Consider the following 21,542-nt stretch of genomic DNA (forward strand, 5'->3'; position numbering starts at 1 on the left):
TGGAGGGCAAGAGAACTTGCAGCCCAAACGGTTGGGTTTGGATCCTCCTGGCCTACAATTAGCAGTGCAACTGCAACTGTGATTCAGAACTGAAAAAGGGAAAAAGATGAGAAAAGAGGTGAAAAGCTCTGTGTCGTGCCACTGGTGCTGCAAAGTCAAGACACTGTCTGTTGGTGAAAGTGTTGTACTTATTAATCTGTGTTCAACAACTAATAGCTTCATTTTCCATCTGCTGGTGGTTGTGTTACGGTAGCCACAATGATCTAATCAGCTATGAAAAATGATGCTGCTGACATTACTATGTTAAGAAAAGGCACACAAGCCAACTTTTGAGCATGCTTTTGCACACACAAACCAGACCTGAAGAATTTCTGAAATGAAATGTCATAAAAACATATTTTCTTTACTTACAAACACTGCCTTCTCCCAATTCTTCAGATCATTAAATAATGATAAAGCAATATTTCTAACAGAATGTAGAAGAGAAAGTTAATAAAATATTTAAGACCCAATTCCAGCCACTTTTCTGGAACCCATGGGTAAATGCAACCAACCGTGTAGACATACTTGGAACAGCCCTTCAATAACATTTAAATTTGAGATAAAAAATGATTTTAAAAAATGTCTTACTCTGAGTTTTCCAATATTTTTGATGAAAGCAAGTATCAGAACATCAGTTCATTTTACAGTACTACCACCACCTGACACTGTGGTCTTACCCAAACCACTTTTGCATGATTTGGTCATTGTGTAACACAAAGATGACTTTATGTCAAATCCTTAAACTTGGCACTCTCTCCTTCAGACTGGAGCTGAAAGGTTTCCTTATCAATTTTTTCTCAAGCCTCTCCAGTATCTGTTGGGTTGTTAAATCTTTCTACCTCCCATGCATACATACCCAGTGTAAGCTCTTTCACCAGGCAAGTTTCCCAGGATTTCACAACTCTTACAGTTTCTCAGTTTAAAACCAAGGACAACACAGCAGTGACATTTAATGGGACAGTAATTATATGCCAACAGATGGAATAAAATGAGCTTATTTTGCTTGAGCCACAAACTGGGTACTCTCCAGATGTGAGCTGGCAAGCTTAGTAAATATCAGTAGTACGAGATTAGTGGTATTTTGCAGCAAAGAGAGAGGAATTAGGGAAAATGAGCTTGGACAGCTGATCGGGTACTTAAACCTTCATTCAGTAACTCAGAAATAGATTGCTTCAGTTCTGACTCTGTGCCTTGGCTCAGATCTAGATTCAGAATATTCAGACCTAGTTGAAGTCTGGATGTTATGAACAGGCTCTAGACTGCAACTTTCCTACATTTATGTTGTTTACGTTGTCCCACTTGCCTGGAATTAATTGGTTGGTTGATTTGAACAAAAGAGTAAGTACAATTGTCTTTGTTCTTCATAGGGTGTTTTTTATAGGGTGTTCTTCATAGGGTATTTTTTGCCCCAAAAGAGGTCAGTGGCACTTTGCTGTTGATGCCTGACAGCTGAGACTTCGCCCTTTCTGTTGTGAGGAACTTCCTGGCTTCCTTTGGTTTGCACAGTGTACCATGTTGTGCATCAGTGTGCAGTTTGTACTGCTGAATCTCTCAGCTAGTAGTACGTGTGCATGAGCTGGAGCATCTCCTCAAATGACCCTTTCAGAATTTGAATTCTGCCTCAATTATATTTATGTATTCTCTCTACCTTGTTTTTTTGGCATCCTGTACTATCTCTCTGTCATCTGGCATCAGTGAATCCTTTCAAAATTTACTACCAGTCATGCAAAAAAATTAAGTATGTGTTCTTTTTGTAGAGTTGTATTGCCAGGTTCAGTGTATTTAATGGTCTTAATTAAAAATCACTCCAGAAAGTCTTATTTTCCTATTCTACCACTCTGACCAGGTTTAAAATAGTCTTCGCAGGCATTGGATGAGAAATGTATAAAGCATTTAATTTGTGTGAAGCAGAACTGGAAGGATGTTTCCCTCCTATAGGTTGTTGGTTTGTTTCTCGGGGGAATTACTGTAGAGGTTTTTTTCCCTTCTGGGTATTCCTTTGAAGCCAAAAAGAGAAAATTAACTGCTTCAGCAAAGATATTACACTACAAAGTCTTTAAATATGTAAGCCTGATAATGCTGAGAGGGAGAGGAGAAACTTGAATGGGACTCTAATTCCACAGCTGAGAAAGGCAGATTTACCGATGTGTAGAGCAAAGATGTTAAAAAGGGCTCAAAAATGTATATGGTCATGAATAAGCATGAATAATGAATGTTTATCAGTTGACATTTTATATACTTAGATGTTTTCTTCTTGGTGTTCTACAGGAAAAGGAGATGTCACGCAAATCTAGTACTAGAAATACTAGAAAGGTTGTTTTGAAATTAATCACTGTCTTGGGAAATGAGGTCTTACATGCTAGCTTTTGTCACTTGGCAAATGTCCACACTATTAAACCTGGCCATTTTGTTTAAATGAATTTTCATGAATATACTTCTGAGAATTAATCAGTGTAATCATTTCTCTGACCTATTTGGCAAAGCTAGACTCAATTGCTTTAAGTCAGTTTAATTTGCAACCCTTGGTCAGAAGGTTTTTAGGAGTTTTATATTTAGTGCAGATATGAAGAGGCAAATGAGACTGTAAATGATTTCAACATGTGTGCTGCAGCAGGGAAGATAGCAGGACTCAGCTCCCATTTTTGCAGAATTTTGGTCAGATGTGGGGCAGAATTCTGAATTCAGGGAAAATCCACAACTGTGACTTCGCTGTTGACAGATAGAGCCACCCTAAAGACAAGACAGGAGAAAGGTGGCATGTCTGTTTAATGGCATCCTGTCCAGAAAGTGCCAACAAACATATTTTTTTGTAATGAAGCATGTTAGCCTCTCTTGGCACCCTCCTACAGTGAGGGGCACTCGTTAGTGAAATGCTGTCACAGGCTCATAATTTTGTAGGCCATGACCTATATTTGGATTGCTCATATGCCAAGCTCTGGCACACGTAGTATGAGTGGGCATGCTGCCACACCAACAGATGGCCATCTGTAAAGATGGTGCCAGAAGAAGAGCTTCAATGGCCTAAGCATTATGGAGATATTTCAGGCATTTTTGTTCCCCATAGTTTGCTCACTAAGAGTAAAGGGAGAGGTCTTCTGTTAATTCATACTAGAAATGAGAACAGCTCATTAGATCCAAAATCCTTTTCTCTGGCTGCATTAAGTTCAGTGCTCCAATAAATTCAGATGAAACAAAGGGCAGTGGTGTGAGCTGGGCACCCTGATACTGAAACCTCCAGCTCCAGAAGCCGGCACTGGGGGATGTCAGTCAAGCACGGCTCTGCAGTTTGGCTGGGATCTAGCATACGTTCTTTGCCAAACTCCACGAGAATAAGCAGCTGGGACCCGGCAGTTTGAACATCCTCCCTGTCTGAACAAGTCCCTTGGGAAAGCCAACTTCTCCCATTTCCCTTGAAAGCTCCCATCTCTCTGTTCAAAAGATACCTTAAGCTTCCTGAAATGAGTGCAGTTAACTGTACCAGAAACAGGGCTGCCATGCCCTACTTTTTCTTCCTCTCAAACCATTCAGCCTCTGCATTTTCCTTCTTTTGTAGGGACCGGATGAGAACATCAGTCAATGTAGTGGGGGATTCTTTTGGTGCTGGCATTGTCTACCACCTTTCCAAGGCAGAACTTGACACCATTGATTCCCATCACAAAGGGCACGAAGACATTGAAATGACCAAGACTCAGTCAATCTATGACGACATGAAAAATCATAGGGAAAACAACTCAAACCAATGTGTTTTTGCAGCTCACAACTCAGTCATGGTAGATGAGTGCAAGGTACCTTTCACATTTATGGATATTGAGACATGTATATAGCACTGCATGCTTTATTTTATCTTATTTTATAACTTGCATGTATTTTTCAAATCATTCTGCAAATAACAATGTGACAACAAGGTCCATGAACCCCAGACATTTTGAATGTGTTTGAGCAGTTCAAAAGATGTTTTTTTGCACTCTTCTTAAAACTTGTCATTTGATGGGAAAAAATCATGTACTTTGTTTACATATCAAAAGGCAAGATGCAGCGTATTATGGAATATGCCAAGACACAGAGAATATGGCATCACCTTCTATGGACATTTACTTAATTTTCTGTGGCAACAGAGAACTTAATTGCCAACCCAAATGAAGGATGGCTGCAGTTCAGATGCAGGTGTTGTCACTTGCTGACTGCCTTCATGATATGCTGTTCAGAGGTCGACGCATTGAATGCGCTTTAGCATGAGAATGCTCCTGCACTCACACAGCATGCTTCTGCTTCGCTTCCATCAGCGTTCCTTCCCCAGGCACTAAGGCACAATCACTGTATTCCCTCTGTAACCCTTGCTGTAACTAACATGCAATATTAATACGAATAATAACGTCTAGATCAGAGTGAAGTGAGCTTGAGCAACCCCACCAGCTGAATGAGAAGACAGTTCAGGAGATTAGTGGTTAAAAGTTCGTTAAGAACCCACCAATGGGATGGGGCAGTTTAAAATCCAGAGAGAGATTTTGAAAAGGAGGAGAAAAGAGAGTGAAACAAGGTGGAACTTCTAATTTCATAGTCCTTTTTTTGTATTTATTAATGCTCCAGTCTGATGCTGTACACTGTCTTTGAGACAGTGGGGTTTGCCAATCTGCTTACCTTAGCCATTTATCCAGACAGATTCTCTTATATCTTCCAGCTGCGACAACTGAGCCAGTATCTAGCTGTGAATGACTGCACTAAGTCCAATAGCAGACCACCATTTATATTGGAAATATAAGTCCTATATTACGATTTTCACTTGTCTCTAGCCTGGCTGGAAATATTCTTTAGAATTATTTTTTTTCCTAATGCTTACTTCTTGAGAATGCAGGCCAAACCTGGATTTTCAGGGGAAAATGTAATACTGAATTCAGAAAAAAAAAACCAAACAGCTTTCATCCTATCTTCAATTTTTCCCTGAATGTTCCCAGGTTTCAGTAAAGTGATTTTTTTTTTTTAAATCATGCATTTTTTCTGACATGGCTCTCTCATTTCTCTTCAGACCCACTCTTTTTCCATGAGAAAAATTTAAAAACTAAGATCTGAAATGGAAAGAGAATATATGCTTACATAAAACTGAAAATTGTCATTAATTTATATTTCTCAAAAAAGGGAAAGACACAAGACATTAAAATTTGAAGAAAAAAAGAAACTGTCTGGAAAGAAAGATAGAAAGCATGTGCACACACACTTTTTGGATAACTTCTTTTGGAATTTTTTGAACACTGTTTTTAAGTTAAATAGACAATGCTGATTTCAGTAGGTTTAAGAGTCTGTTTGTGGAACTGAATACTGATGATTTTATCTGCTCCCCGTCTCTGAGATTTGCACAGAGATCCAAGTCAAGTTAGAAAGTAGTAGCCTGTTGGTGCAATCAATACTTGCTGCACTTCCTTTTCTCTTCCGTTTCTCATATAATTTCCCTCAGCTGAGGCAATAGCTTGCCTCAAAAACATGGATTAATGGTGCTGTATGTCATCCTAAGCATACCCTTTAATTCAAGTTTGGGACCAGTGATTTATGAGCTAGAAATGTTTGTCCTTTTAAATTGTTTTAGGTTTGGTCTGCTCACAGTCTCAGTTTGCTCTTTGAAACTCATGAAAAGAGCCAGGCTTTACTGGATTGAGCACAAGACTGACTTTGAGCAGCCCACTTCTCTTTTCTGTCTGCAAGCTGCCAAAAGGATGTGTTGTTGGGACCTAACTGATGAGCTATGAATATATGCTGACACTTGCAAAGCATTTGGATCATGTTGAAGTGGTCTACAACTCCCAAGTGTTAGACTTGCAAAGGCAACAGAGTGTAGGATCTGGGGCTTCGAAACAGCTGCTAAATTTAAAAAGACATCTCTTCATCCTGTCCAATGCACTGGTGGGTTGAAAAGCTTACTGCAACTCTGGTCAGGATATGGAAAAGCTGATCTACCAGAATGCCCTTTCTATTTACTTTCTGTAATATATTCCATGTATAACACTAGTAGTTTATAATTTTGCATGGTCGTTGTACATAATTAATAAGTAGTTTACCTTTATATGGGGTTAGAGTGGTTGTTATTGCATGATATTTTTGTATTTTTTTATTATCGTATTTCACATGACTCTGTGTGATTTTCATTTCTGAATAAGCTGTTCATTCCTGTACTTGCATGTTTTCCCCTTCCAATTATCTAAGAAAAAGCTTGACTTTGTTTCAAAGATCAGTGCATTTTGTCATGTTTCCATGTCCCAATGCTTCCATGCATCCTGTTTATCCAGCATGGGGAATTTCAGCTCTGTCTTTAAGTTTTCAATTGAAGCTGAAGATGTTAACTTACAAGGTAAGTTAGGAAAAAGTAAGCCATCCATTTAGAATTAAATGAAAGATACTCTCACATTATCAAGATCTACAATACTTTTGTAAAGTTAAATTGACATTTTACCTTTTTTGATTTTTGATTATTTAAAGTAATTTGGCTGGAGATACCTTTCTTGAAACTCGGGTTCATTTATACTGATCTCTGGAATGGAACATACGACACGCTGTTCACTGTGAGTTGGTAGATCTCCACAGGTCTTCTACCATACTTAAAACCTAAAAATTCCAGCATGTATCTTTACAGGAAAGAGTGAGGTTTTGTTGTACATCATGTGCGACCAGTTTAGCATTACTGTGAATTTTTAATTGGACTATAGTCAAAATATTTCACTACATTGTTACAGTGGTATGATGAACAATGCGTTCACAACATGTCTTTTCTCCCATTTCTTTAAAGGTGGTGTAATTGTAGGTGAGTTTGTGTAGAGACACACCTCTGATTATTCTGGCCTTGCATATTTTTCATGTTGTTGCATCAGTTACGCAGCTTTGCTAAGGAATTCCACTGAAAAAATATGATTTTCTACACTAAAAAAATAAATAGTCTGTTTTTGAAATAATCCAGAGAAATCTACAAGGGATAGAAAGGAGTAGAATCTGACATATTTATTTAAAAAAACCTGCAGTGAAGGTTAAGAAAATGTGGAATATTTTTCTACTACTGATGTTTTCTAGTCATTTTAATAAATAAATAAATGAACAGGAGTGTCACTATTTGGGAGTGTTGTGAATTCTGAATAAATATATTTTACTTATATAATAAGTGACAGTGTATGTAATTCCTGCAAATATCATAACCTTTCATATAAAACTCACTACTTTTCTTGTCAAAGTGCCTTGGCCTTTAAGTCGTTTGTTGATGATAATTACTTGCAGGTAACACTGGCAACCAATGGCAAATCTGCAGACTTCAATGTTGTTGAAGAAGAGCCTTGGAAACGTGAAAAATAAGTGAAGAGATTCCTAGCTGCATCCTTAATAAGTCCTGAAGCTATCTTCTGGCAGAAGATACCATGATTAAAGAAGATTTCTCCTTTTTTTTTTTTCTATTTAACATCTACCATTTCTGCTTAATTTTGTAACTGAAACTTAGCAAAGATCTCATCAAGTCATTGTAGTGTCTTTGCCAAGCAATGATCCACAGCCATCTGTCTCCCCTGTGTTACAGTTTGGATGATGCACCTGGAGAATCCTCCATGCAGTGCAATGTGCTCTCACCCACTTCCCCTTTCATTCAAGACACAGAGAATGTAAATGCTGCAAAATGGGAAGATCAAAGTGCCAGTACAGTTCACTACAGGGACTCAGGGTCACAGATACAAGAGAACATAACACCACGTAAGCCTTCAAGTGTTTTGGTGACTCTTGTGGCATACCCGATCTGTTTATCACTGTATGGCTAAAATACCTTTTGAAAACATCCATAAAGATTTCTATTTGTTTTGATAATAACAAGCACTGTACTTTCGTGCCTAGTTGTACTTTAAACTGACCTTGTATCCAGGGGCAAGATTAATGCATAGAAGTCAATAAATTATCCCAGACATTTTGTTAGATCAGTACAACTAATGCTTAGCATCAAGAGAAGACCTTAGATTTGTATGTGCATGGGGTGTGTTTTTATCAGATGTCCCAGGGCAGGTGCAGCCTTTGTTTTATGCTGGGGCTGTGCTGCTTCGTGACCACAATGCACCATACAATGCAAGGCAGTATAACTACAGAGGTGGTAGTTCCTTCACTAAATCTATGTCTGATGCGCAAAATACAGAAAACCATGGATTCAGTTGTGCTGTTTTTAATCAAAGTAGGTAGTACCTTACTTTTTACCCTTCTCCACTGATGTCAGAGGGATTTCTCACGTGGGTGGGATACTCAAGTAAGGTACTACTGAGATTGATTATGGATGTCCTGATTGGGTATTTGATAATGAACTGCAAACAAATTCTGTATCTATTACTCTTACAGAATTTTTGAATGTGATCATCAGTAGCATTTGCTATGAAGTGAAAGCCATCTTTCAAGTATGTCATGTTTCAGAGAGTGGCTAAATCCTGAATTCATTGCTAAACCAAATTCCATATAAGGTTAAGAGAATTTGTCCAGGGTTAGGACTGAATGAAAATGAAACCAGAATTTCAGGATTTAGGCCAGTACGTTGAATTTACATCTCTCTCTCTCTTTTGCAGAGTAATAAGTATACAACTCCCTAATGTCAAAGAAATGTTTCTTTGAGCACATGGCATCTGAATTAATGAGATGGTGTTTTGTCAACATGCTATATCTGACTAAACCTGTCGGAAGAAATTGCAGTGAGAATAATCACCTTGTGAAATTTTTTAAAGGTTCTTGTTAATACTTAGCAATTTTAAGATACTGGTGAATACCATTATACCGTTACCACGTTCCATAGCAAAGCTGAGCCACATGGCCTTGGAAGGTTCTACTCACAGAACAAGCTTTGTGCAATTTTGAGGGGAATTCTCAGAAGTTTTCAGAATGAATCAGAATATGAGCATATGTTGAAGTTAAAAATGGCAAGAAACAGAGTTCAAACATTTATGGAAATAGGCCATTCAGTGTCTGTGCTCAGACCTGTCATGGGTTTAAACAGGAACAATGTGTTTAACTGTTGAGTGTTATTTGGCTCTGTAGAAGCTGTTAAAGTAAAAATATAATCTGCTTTTGTTCATCTGCATTCATATAAATATCTCTGAAACTGCACACGGACCTGAGCCAGCCAAGGCTACTTGCATGATCAATGATGTGCAAGATCAAGTCCATTGTCAGAGTATCCCTCATTTAAGCATTTATTATGGAATATTTTTCTTACCACTGTATTTTTGTCATCACTTGAATGCTATGGCCAAGCAAATCCTAAGCAAAATGGCCTATATAATTTAACAAATATTGAACCACTGTGAATTCTGTAGGCCTGTAACATTAGAGGGGGAGGCCTCTTCCAAAGGCCTCCTGAAGTATCTTCAGGATTTTATTTTACTTTTTTTGTGAAGGATGGAATTGTAGGTTATTCAGAGAAGTGGCAGACAGGTTGTATTCTCTTTTCTTCAGTCATTGCTATTAGCATATCCAGAGTTAACCTCTATCTAGCTATTGCTTCCCAAGTAGCATTCACTGGGTTATGTGCCAGAAATGTGCCTGGGATGGTGTGTAGGTACTGTAAAATGTTCCTTACTCTGAGGGTGCTGGCTCTCATCAAGTGAAATTCACTCTCACTCAAGTGGTAGTTATATCCAAGAATAATACACAGCATTTACCCCAATTTATATCCAGCGTTCTTGAGCTGTTTCGTGGCACAACTCATCCAATAATAGATGATTTTTCATCCTCTTCACCATAGCAGTTTCTTGAGAGCAGGCACACTGATTGCTTGTGTTGAAAGTAGCTTTAGAAAACTGGTCCATATACTCTTAACTGTCATTTGAAACTGTTTAGCAGTTGGAAACAAACAGGAATGTCAGAAACATGTGACTAGGCAGCTCCACAAAATTACATATTGAGAAATACTTAGAATATGCTTACAGTTATCCACTTGGGATGTAATGTCCTTTGAAGAGTGCTTCTTTGGATGGAGACTAGGGAAGGAAGGAATGCAGTGCTAGAGAAACCCCACCCACATATGGGAGAATAAATTTGGATCTTTTGATAGGATTAGAATAGCAGACTGTGATTTTAAAGTGGTAATTCTGTAGATACAGTAACTCAGGGATTTTTCAAAATATAATTATGATGGTATTTCTCTATTTAAATGTGGATGTGGGAGAAGGAGAAATGTTGGGTTTCATGAATTCCTCTGCTTGTAGCCTGACTGAATATTTAATATAGTGTTACTCCAGAGCAGCACTGTATTAAATCATCAAAAAGCTTTCCATTTCTGTGGGAAAATATAACTCACTCTTGGCTTTCATTTCTCTATTTGCTCATTCCACATGAGGCCGTGTTGCTACTTAACTAAATAAACAGAAAATAACCGAGGGACCATCCACTTCAGCTAAGCCAAGGTTCACGTTTCAGCAGGCAGTTCTGGTTACTGGCCAGCCTCCTTTTACTTTCACTAGGAGTGTCAATGCATTAATATGCATCTGGCAAATTTTTTGTATCTGCTCGAAGTGCTGGGGTGGTAAAGTTAAAGGAATAGCTCAGTGAAAAGTCATTTGGTTTCTGTGTAGTCCATACTGTCATTGTTTTCTGCATCATCTCATTTACTGCTCTGTCAGTTCCCCCAACCTTTGTCTGTGCAACTGTGATACCCTTTGGCCTTTGGGTTGCTGGCAGCACACTGGCACATGGAGAAGTCTAGACCAGGCAAAGACTCAGTTCATTGCATACTAAATGACACACATGCTTACACATTTGCTTTATGCATTTGCTGCTGAAGCTGGGTCAGCATTCTCGTAGTATCTGTTCACTGAAAGTGAAGGACACTCTATGATAGAACTGCAGGAGAGATGGAGGACTTTGCCACTTGAATTGTTTCTCCCTTGCTTCTCTTGGAAGACAATGGCTGCACCAGCCTTTTAAGAAATGTGTGTGGGTCTTACACACAAAGATTCTTCAAATAGGTAGGGCAGAAGCCACTTGGTCACTATTACAAGATGTGCTCTTTCCATTTGAATTGATGAGAAACTCAGCATGTCTTTGAAAAACTGTTTGCAATAGTAAAAACTGTGCCTGCAATGCTTTGATGACATGAAAGTCCCACTGGAATCTGTGAGAGTCACAATCTTCCAGGAAAAGTCAAGTCCCTTCCTGTCTCTGTTAAGTTATAAGACATTTCACAATCTCATCCTAGGCAATAGTCTTTGCTATTTATAATGAAGTTGATTCTCACATCCAAAAGATTTCTGCCAAGATACTTCTCTTACACCTAATTGTTTCAGTGCTGCAAGTCCAGCACTGAATTTAAAACTCAGCACAAAAATAAGGATCGCTCTCATTACAGATTTTTCTCACGTTTTCTGAGATACAGCTGAGCTCCATATCCTTCTCAAAGCACATGGAATTCCAGACCTTATGCCACTTTTAAAAGTAGGAGTAATATAGATTTCTAATCTGTTTTCCATCACTCCTAGGGTAATTAGTTTTTCAGTGGTAGACACACAGACGAGTAGACTGTTAATCTGAGAAACTGAAGCATCAGCATGTGAACAAATTTGCTCTGGTGACTGCCTGGATTTCCTTTGCTTCCTTGCCTTCACTTGTGTTATTTCAGCCTTGTTGTAGCAACACAGCAGCAGTCGCACAAATCCCCGTAACTATAGGTAATGTTAAACCTCCCCTCTAACATTCACTTCTCTTTTTATCTTTAAAAAGACTCTGAGCTTTAGCACCGGGCTCAGAAGAATCCTTTTGTGGAGATGTACAGGAATAACTGTTTCTCATCTCTTTAATTTCCATTCAGCTCTTTTTATTGCTGCATTTGAATTAATTTACAGAAGGATAAATAAGGGCACTTTATAAAAATGTACTGTAATATTACTCTGTTATGAGCCTGAAGACTATTATGATTTTATTACTGTGACTTTTAAGGCCACAATGAAGATATTTTTCATATTAGCCATTATGATAGGTGTATAGTCCATTGGGACAGCACCTCAGCTATAATTCACCATATAACACTATGTAGAAGCTCCTGTTCCCAGCAGAAAGCATTCTTGGAAAGATTAGTTATTTTCTTCACTCCAGCAATATTGGTGACTTTGAAGGGAAAATATTTACCCAGTTTCCTTTGTCTAAAGAATGATTCAGAGAGTGTAGTTTCAAGCACTAAAAAGAACAAAGGATTTAAAATAGTGAAGTGTCAAAGAAGGCAGTCAATCTGTTAATGAATTGTTCAGCTTTGCCATGGTGTTTTTGAAAATGTTGTGTTCTTGCTCATGATTTTCCTGAAACAATGTATTTGGTGCATATTCCTTCCAAAGCCATCAATCTTTCTTCCCTCATGGGCACCAAGGCTGTATCTCCCCCCAGACAATGCACAGACTTGAGGCAGGACTCCTGGTAAAGCCCCCAGGAGCAGTGCCTGGGTACAGGCTCTACAATGGGTGCCTCCCTCATTTTTTCTTCCTGGTCATACTTTATGTTCAATGGAAATCTGCTGCTATGAATGAGTCAAACTGCTGCTGATGCCCAGGTGCTGGTAATTCTTTTACTTCTCTTTTGAGTGGCCTCCCTGGCACAAGGCTCTGAGGAACTGTCCCTCACAGGTGCCCACCATCCCAGAGACATCTTCCCCTGTTTAGGGGAAACCCAGTGACTCCCCACTAACGGGTTGATACAAATCTAACAGATAAGGTGGTTGTGCAGTTGCAACAATCAGTCTTATAAAAAAAGCCAGGCTCCAAACATTAGAAAAGCCTACAGCACGTGGCTGAGCCACTGAGTAGCTCTCTACTAGTCCAGGATGGAAATAGCCAACAGGCTAATGCAAGGTTTGGGGAGACAAGAAGACTTGTGAGGTTTCTCACTTCACCCACCCTTTGATCCCCTCTCATTTCTAACTCCATCCTGCTGCAGAGCCAGTGCTGATCAATGCTAGAGCATTCAATCCTTCTGCTATTTTACACAACATTCAGGAGCCCTGCAACTGTTTTTAATGATGCTCTGTGGCACACACCATTGCACGAAGGGAAGCTGTCATAGGCAGCATCACACAATCTGGATTGTCTCGTTCCTGTATATTGCTTTGTACATAAATAGTGTTGTCTGCTGGAATTTTTGTATCATTCTTTTCCATTCTGTTTTCTACAGTTTTTTAAAGACTGTATGCAAAGTGTGCTTGCATATTGATTTTGCAGTCAGTACTGTAGATTATATCATTTCCATTTTGGTGTTTTGTATGGACTTGTGAGTTCTTGTGTACTACAGGTTGTCCTTCCTACTTAAAGACAATTGCATACACTTCCGTCCAATATATCCTGCTCCTTTCTTAAATATATCTTATTTCCTATGATCTGGTATGAACTCTTGCTTGTAGAATACATCAGAAAAAGCTGAACATGTATTTATAGTGTTAAATATTGTGTGCTCAACACTGATTTAGTTAAGAATAATACAGGTTTTAGGGGTTTGTACTTGTTCTCTGGAAACTACAGTGTAGACTGAATTAAATTACCTAGTATCTGTAATTTACAGACACACAAATATTTTCTTAGAATGTTTTCTATGTGATCATATAAGGTAGGGAAATAATCCTTTAAAGGTGACCTATACCTTAGAACAAAACCAGTTTTCTTATGACATTTAGGATCAATGAAATATTTTTGTGTTATGTTTGGTAATGAATTATAGACAAAGCACAAAATGCAAGAAGCAAATAGGAATTTCAAGATGTCCTTAAATGCTGCAGTTCATCATGGAACAATAATAATCTGAGCAATCTTCTAGATTGACTGTCTTGGGCAATCGTCCCTCACTTTTATAATTTTTCCTGATGTTACCTTTGCCAAATCCTGCAGTTCTTCCTTAGGACCTGTTAATGTATAATAGACTGGCTCAGAATGCAGTTTACAGAAAACATATCTGGGTAGGCAAAAAACGTGTAGTCAGGTACCCCATCCATCTTGCTACAATACAGTGTGTGTGAGTTCAGCCTGTGGAAAAAGTTCAGGATTTTGCCACCTAATTTTGCCTTCTTGAAAAAGGACCAACAGAACCACCATGGGACCAATGTAATTGGGTAGCATCCATACAAATACCTCCTGTTTTCTTATGTGTTTTAAAGAGAATAACCACTATATTTTTGGACCCAAATGACAGTTACTTCTCATTTTGGTCATCTCTTCCCATTAGGCAAATACCTGTTGGCATTAAGGCCATGGCTATAATAATTTCAGCTTAATTAATAAGGAACTGTTTTTAGAGGAATAAAAGTAAATTAATATAAATATTCATAACAACTATATAACAAACAGAAAAAATCTTCTGTGGCCTACTAGCTCTTTGACTGTAATTCAAAACAAAGAAAACATTGAATAGGAAGGACTCCTGTCCCAGTGTGACTGATACTGGGTATCTCTTCAACTATTCAGAAATCTGTGGGGCCATGTTATTCTGCTGAGGTTTTGGAGCCTAAGTTTCTAGTAGATATATATGTAGGAAGTGTGTTGATATACCCTTGTATTTTAATCTATATTGTATTTTAAATCAGATGTAACAGGTATTAACTTAATAGGAATCACAGGTAGAATAGTGCTGAGTTACTAATAGCTGTAAAACCTTATTGATACCAGTTTTGACATTTTGTTGAAGCATGATGTCCAGTGCCTCTCTGCACTTAGTGTAGATAATGTAGCTATCAACACGTAATTTCAGTGAAATGGTGTATACAGTATGTGTAGCTGTGCTTTAAATTAATTTAATTGGTTTCTGTGTGTTGAGCCATAGTAGAAAATTAGACTGTGTTTTAAAATTTTGTTCTCCTTTCTGGTTTTCATTTGTATCTGGGTTTCTTTCTTTTTGACCGTTCAACTGATTGGGTTCCACAGCTTACTAACTACTTTATCTGTCTCTTATGGAGTACCCAGTTTTAATAACATTCAGAGTCCTGTATGCAGCCAGCTCATTGTAAATATGTTAATTTTAGTTTTCAACTATCTAACCAGTATGTTGTGTGTTAGAAGCTGCATGTGTGTAGTTCCCTGGCAGTGAGTGAAAGTGATCCCAGCATAGATTTGCTGCCTGGTGAGTACACTTGTTATGACATAAAGAATTAATGTTCACCTGGAGTGATAAGTTTCTGTTTTATTTTCTTCTTGTTTGCTTGAAATGTTTGGACTCTTTATCACCAGAAGCTTAGTAAGTCACGGTTTAAATTGGCACAATGAACGAGGGGAAATCCATCTACATGCATTCCTGTTGGATGCCCTGGCTGCTCTTGGCTCTGTGCATCATTCAGCCCTTAGTCACATGCCACTGTATCACAGGATCCCTCTGAGTCACTTCCAGTTACTCCTTGACCACAGATGCCAGGAAAGCAGTGCAGTCCCGTGGCTGTGACTGGGCAAGCCTGCAGGCAGCAAGGGGCTGCCAGATCTCTCCAGAGTGCCTGAGAAGTCCAAGTAGGAACCTCTGCTTCATCCCCTTAGCAGGAACAGTCTCGGAGAAAGATGGGCAAAGGGGCAGTGTTTCTTTCATTGTTAAAAAGGGATACGATCATTTATTGGAAAAGAAATGCCAAGCAAGGCTTTTAAAGCTACTGTGGTTGCTGTACAGGCCTGTTACTTAAAAAAGTATGTCTGAGCATGAAAAACGCATATGAACTACATAGTCAGTGGCAAAAATCTTCTGAAATCAGAGCTACAGTTCAGATCTGTGAGAAAGTAAAACCTTGCAGCAAGAAGAAGCTGACTCATTCCTAGATACTCTGGACCTGGATCTTATAAATATAATCATCTCCTCTAGGCAGAAAGAAATAAAAATCAGGCCCCAATGCACAGAAACTATCTGGCTTGATGAGTCCCATTATGATGCTTCAGGATGAATTGCACACTGGAGTACTGTGTGCTGCCTGCTCATCATCCCTTGCCCCTTCTTTAAGGTGACCAGGCATGAGCTGAATGCTTTGCGATGTTCTGTTGTAAAAAGGATAAAAAGGAAGAGGGATAAGGTTGGTCTTCACACTCAGAAAGTTCTGCAGATTTTGAAATGACATACTGTACAGTATCTATAGCACAGTTTGTTTAGAAATTAATAAATGCAGATGATAAAATTTCTCCCAACTCTGGGCTCTGTTCTTGTATATTGTAGTTGGAATGCCTTGTAGACTGATTCTATTTTTGTAGTTCAGATCCTTCCTCTTTACAAGGGTTGTTAGTCATTTGCTTTTAATGCTTTCTTACAGAGTGAACTGATTTCTCTAATGTATAAAACAAACTAGACATTCTTTCTATGCTGGAAATAGTCATGAATATAATATTTCACTAAGTGTTGTACCTCTTATGTACATATCATCAATAAATGTTGATTCATAATTTTCATGGCTTACATCTCTGGGTTTTAATTTCAGCCTGGGCTCAATATGGGAATGCTTTGTGTAGGAGTTTAGATAAAGCAGTCTGATGTGAGAGGCTGCCTGTTCTGAAAACTACATGCAGGGTGGAAGATGGACCTGACTTTGCCAAAGAGTCAGAAATCTCACCCCTCACTTTATCCTCCAAATATTCCAGGATGCCGGCTGCAAATGAGCTCATTTCCCACAAAGGCCAGGATTCACTAACTCCAGTTCTTGGCAATGAAGCCTAGAGAAGTGAAAAGAGATGTTAGAAGAGTAGGAGGATACAGATCAATGGTTGCAGTTGCTTTAGAAACCTACTTCCCTCCCCTGGCTGCTAAAAAATAAATCTTTTATTCATAGCCTTTCTAAAAAAATAATAAACAAAGCCTGTAGCAGAACTTCTGGAGTTCTTTGTAAAGAAATAAACAGTATTTAACACATAAATTAAGAGATCTCATGGAGTGAACTATGGCCCAGGGGAGTGGCAGCTGCCAAGTATGGAGAGAAAGCTCCAACGTTTCTGCATGCTCGGAATAGCAGGCGCTACGGAAATAGCAGAGCTACCGGTGTGTGATAAAGGCACAACCGAAACCGCGGCTGTAAGGACTCACAGTGTGCACAACCCTGGCCTTATTTCTTCTTAATCATCCACTTGATAGATTTCCACAGAAATCCAGGCATGGCAGGAAGTGGCTTTGGCAGTGCCTCAGCTGGCAGTCTGCCCTCTGAGTCAGTAACGAACTAAGTCCTGATGTGGTTCTAGGAGGATCTTTGGGCAAAAAGTAAATGTGAGGCCTCAGCTATCTGCTGCCATTTTGATACCAGGGCAAAAATGTCCTGATCTGGTCTCATCAACAAGTGTCATTAATAAATGCATTCTGCTAATTGTAAAATTCCTGGCTGGGGTATGTTCAGGATGCCTGTCACTCACATACTTCATGTGCACTGTGTACGTTCAAATTCCTTCCGTAAAAGGTGTCTGTTCTTCTGTTACACAGCACGATAAAAGTTTAAAATTAAAGACTTGACACTGACCTATATTTGTTGCTTTCTCAAAGCAATGTTTCTGCAAAATGACCTAAAATAACCAACCCATGCAGGAACCAGTACTGCAATTATATGAAGCTGACCCTTCTGAAAATACACACCCCAAAGATTGATTCTCTAAGCCCTTGCAAGCCACTTGTACCCCTTTTCTCCATGTCTGTAGCCTTAGAGAAAAAGATAATTTCAGGAGTGTGTTTGTGTCTGGAATGCGTCCCTCTCTACGGGAAAGAATCTGCTAAAGAGGCTATAAAATCTGGTGAGTCATGAATCATGGACCCATATTAAGAGATATTTCTGTATCTCCTCTCAGGCATGAAAGAAAAACTGAGATAATATTTCAGGGTTGTTAGATCTGAAATAATCTTCTCCTTTGTATTAGATAGTACATATAAACAGGACAAGGTTATGAAAGAAACAGGTGGCCCCAACATACGGTGCTTTAGGAGGAAAACAGCATTAAAAATTACACTCAGTTGGGCAGGAAGGAGTTATTTGCAGCAAGCACTTGCACTGCAAGAATGTACAGATACCCTAGCAAGGCTTGGTGCCATTTTGCTTCCAAAGCTGTGCAGAGCCCTGTGCAGGCATCCAAAGCTGAGGCAGCTTCCCAGGCTGGGCAGGTGTCTGCTGCTGTCTCACTTGTACAGCACACAGTGAAGGCAGGAAGGAAAATATTGCATGCAAGATAAGGTCTTGTGGTCATGGTGGTTCTGGCAGGCAGAACCATGTGGCCATAAACAAGATGTGTCTGTGTAGAAAGATAAATGACAAAACTGACTGCTTCCCACCGAAACTACAGGGACAAGGTCTGGAGAAGCAAGGCCTCACACTCTTGGTGGGCCTTCTGTCCTACAGGGATGAGTATTTAGAAAAGCAACACACAAGGGTCTGTTTTACACAGTGTTGTGCTCTGCATTCTCACTCGTGACTGAACTAAAAATGTTTGCTTTTCCTGTAGTCATTTGTAAGACTGATCTATCTCCATTTGGCTGTTCTCTTACTGGGGTGCCTGAAGATGCTGCATGGATCACTCTTCTGTGATCCCTGGACACCACTTGAGACATGCTGCCGTGGAGATGTGCAAGCGAGAAAAGGCAGCTGACTCCCAGTGCAGTGAAGGGACAAGAAGAGGGACCAAGCTAGGAAATACACTCAAAATTCATTCCATTGTTTCATCCAGGTGTTATCTAAATTGACTGGATCATATCAGCTTTGTTTCTGAACCTGGCTTCTCTCATTTTTGACCAGCCTGTAAACAATAGGCAGGCTTTATACCTGTCCTCTTCATCGGCAGGGGAGAAATCAACCTTCGTGAACAAAGGGTAAGGTTGTTAATTTTTAAGTCACTGGCTCAACAAACAAGCATCCCTACCTTGAGTTTATTTCAGACTTTCACTTGATTAATGAAAGAAAGATTAACTAGGAAGTGAACCACACAGAACTGCAGGGAATTGCCCAAGAACTATAAAGCTGGTGAATCTGAAGACCCACTGCTGCAAAACAAAACATGCTGAACTGAGTGGATGATTGTGAAACAGTTTTACAGGAAGACAAACCCCATGTACTTGCACACTAGGATACAGATAGACAGGTAATGCTTGAACAAAGCCAAAACACAGGATAATTTGTGAATCTGAAAAATAAAAAGAGCCCAACATTTTCGCTGAGGTTTGTATCAGTGATGGCTGTAGTCCACAGCATGTGCAGGAAGACTCTTCTCTCCCTTGGTGTGCTGTTGTCAGCTGACATCACTGTGTCTTGTGGATGGGGCTCAGCGGTGATAGACTCACCTTAGATAAGCTGCAGAAAACTCTCTCCCTGAGCTGGCTCCAGTAATGTGCTGCTAGCAATCTGCAGCAGCAGCCCTGAACAGGATGCTTGCTTTTAAAATAAATAGGTTAATAAAAATAAAAAGTGGTGAATATAAACTCAGGCTTTAACTCCCATCATGGGGCAGAACAGTTTATTACTGTTTGTTACATGAAAAATGGAAGCATGGGGTCTCAATTCATGCAAAGGAAAATGTGGTCACTGAAAGCAATATAAGGGGTTTTCTTTAGATTAACCCAGGGAAAAAAAAGCCTTCTGTCATGCCAGAAGCTAGATTATGTACACCAATGACTACAAATAAATTTACAATTAAAGCTAAAACTCACCTGTACCAAAGCCATTTGGTACCAAAATTGCCACTTCCACATGGGACTGGCAATATGGATGTTAAAACTGACTCCATCCTAAGTGCCCAAGGCAAGGCTTTCAGATGCCAGGTACAAAACTTAGAGCCTCCAGAGAAGTGGAAAATGCCTTATTGCATCCTCCTCTGCCCTGGGTTGCTCTGGGAGTTACAAGGACTTCAGGACAAACTCAGCAGACTAAAAGTTTCTGGATGTACAGAGCCTCCACTGCCTATGAGCCATATGCTGATTTACCACTGCCAGCCTATGTACCCCTAACCTCAGCTGGGCCTCAGCTTCAGCACTGCAGAAAGCTGCTGTTGACCTAAATTCTAGGTTAAGTGGGTGTTTGAGACTTTTCCTTACTTTTCTAAAAAATGCTGGAGATTTTGCTGATAAGTGCACTTAAATTTGTGATACCTTAGACTTGAACAATCCTATTTTGTTGTAAATTTGCACATACTTTTTTTTTTTTCCCCAGTGGGAAATAAATTACTTGTAAGAATTTCATTTTAGTACAAAGGGAAAGCTACACTATGTATTAGACATGGAGAATCCCCCCTCCCAAAAAAAAAAAGTAATTTTGTACAGCTATCTGGAGTATTAAAACTAGCTGAACTGAGAAAAAAAGTCATCTTCTTTTTTGACAGTCTTTGTGGACTTGTTTTGATCTAAAATTTCATAATTTTAATTTTTTTTTTTAAAGAAAAACTGAAGACATTCACATCAGTGTTCAATGCACAGCTTTTTGTGGCAGAGAATGTATAAAGATAGGTTTCATCCCAAAACTTGCTCATCCAAAACCTGTTTGCCTGTAGAGTAAGAAGTTTTAATAAAAGTCTGAGGCTCCTTGAAGGTGTCACTCAGACAAAACCTTTCTACTGTTTGCTGGAACCACCCAGACAAAACTGAAAGCAGGCTGGCTTTAAAGCTTATGTAAAGCTTTCACTGCCTCTGCTTCACTTGCACTTTAACAATCATCAACTGTCTTGAGGTCAGAAGAGCTGCTTTGATGGTGGATTCGCTTCTACACTTTTTAACTTTCAAAAACCCCCTATGCAGCAGCTCATTTGACCGATGTGAAGATCTGTATCAGTCCTGCACTTTCAAAACAGGAAGACAAGCAAGAAGCGAAGTCGTCCCGTCCCGTCCCGTCCCGCTGTAAGAGGAGTCGGGGTGGATTCATTTCTAGATTTCTTGGATGAAAATAATGCACAAAAGCAGCGAATATTGTACCTGAGAACTGTCTATTGATAAAGAGAGGATGTGGCTCCGACCGGAGTGGGATGGAAAAGAGAGCAGGGAGGGGGAAAGAGAGATGGAGAGAGTAACTGCTTGTATGTGCTAAGGCTCCTCCCACAGCCCGATTTCCTGGACATTTTTTCCTGGGCATCCTTAACACCTGCACATATCAGGGCTTTCAGCACACCTACAGCCCCTGTAGTAATTTTTCACCTCATGTATAACATATGTTGAAGCACAAATAAAAATCAAATTGGTCCCTCTCAGAAATGTTTTCAAAATCTTACCTTTACTAACCTTACTCCGAATGGGTGAGAAAGAGAAGACAAAAAGTGAAGTCTCTGTGCTGTACAAAAGACACTGTTACTCATCTTGGCTAAATTTGCCTCTCACTCCTCATTGCCACAGCTGCTTGCCTGCAGCATGGTGTTGGCGGATGCCACATGCAGCAAGGCATAGCAATAATGAGAAATAAGCTACCAGGGGAAAATTCAAAATCAGTTTGCAAATGAGATGGTGGATATAGAGGATGACTTGGAGGTGGGGGAGGTACACAGGAAAAGGCTCTTTTTCCTTCTCAGAGTTGTGAAACATTCGAGTGCCAGAGTCCTGGGGGTGTTGAAGGTACTTTCCCATTAATAGTACAGAAA

At 39.4% G+C, this 21,542-nt stretch overlaps 1 protein-coding gene across 2 annotated transcripts in view; it reads left to right on the top strand.

Annotated features, from left to right (window-relative positions):
- Positions 1-16,412, top strand: part of SLC1A2 (solute carrier family 1 member 2) — a 90,163-nt gene extending 73,751 nt beyond the window's left edge. Inside the window, exons 9-11 of one of the 2 annotated variants that reach the window (XM_010406546.2) lie at positions 3,596-3,827; positions 6,318-6,379; positions 7,294-7,356. In XM_010406546.2, coding sequence (XP_010404848.2) covers positions 3,596-3,827; positions 6,318-6,344 — 259 coding nt within the window. In that variant the 3' untranslated portion in view covers positions 6,345-6,379; positions 7,294-7,356. Of the gene's footprint in view, positions 1-3,595; positions 3,828-6,317; positions 6,380-7,293 lie in introns of both variants that reach the window. The other variant, XM_010406471.3, reaches the window with a different exon arrangement.
- The last annotated feature ends 5,130 nt before the right edge of the window (positions 16,413-21,542 follow it).

Source organism: Corvus cornix, chromosome 5 (genome assembly GCF_000738735.6).
Source record: "Corvus cornix cornix isolate S_Up_H32 chromosome 5, ASM73873v5, whole genome shotgun sequence".
Taxonomy (NCBI): Eukaryota; Metazoa; Chordata; class Aves; order Passeriformes; family Corvidae; genus Corvus; species Corvus cornix.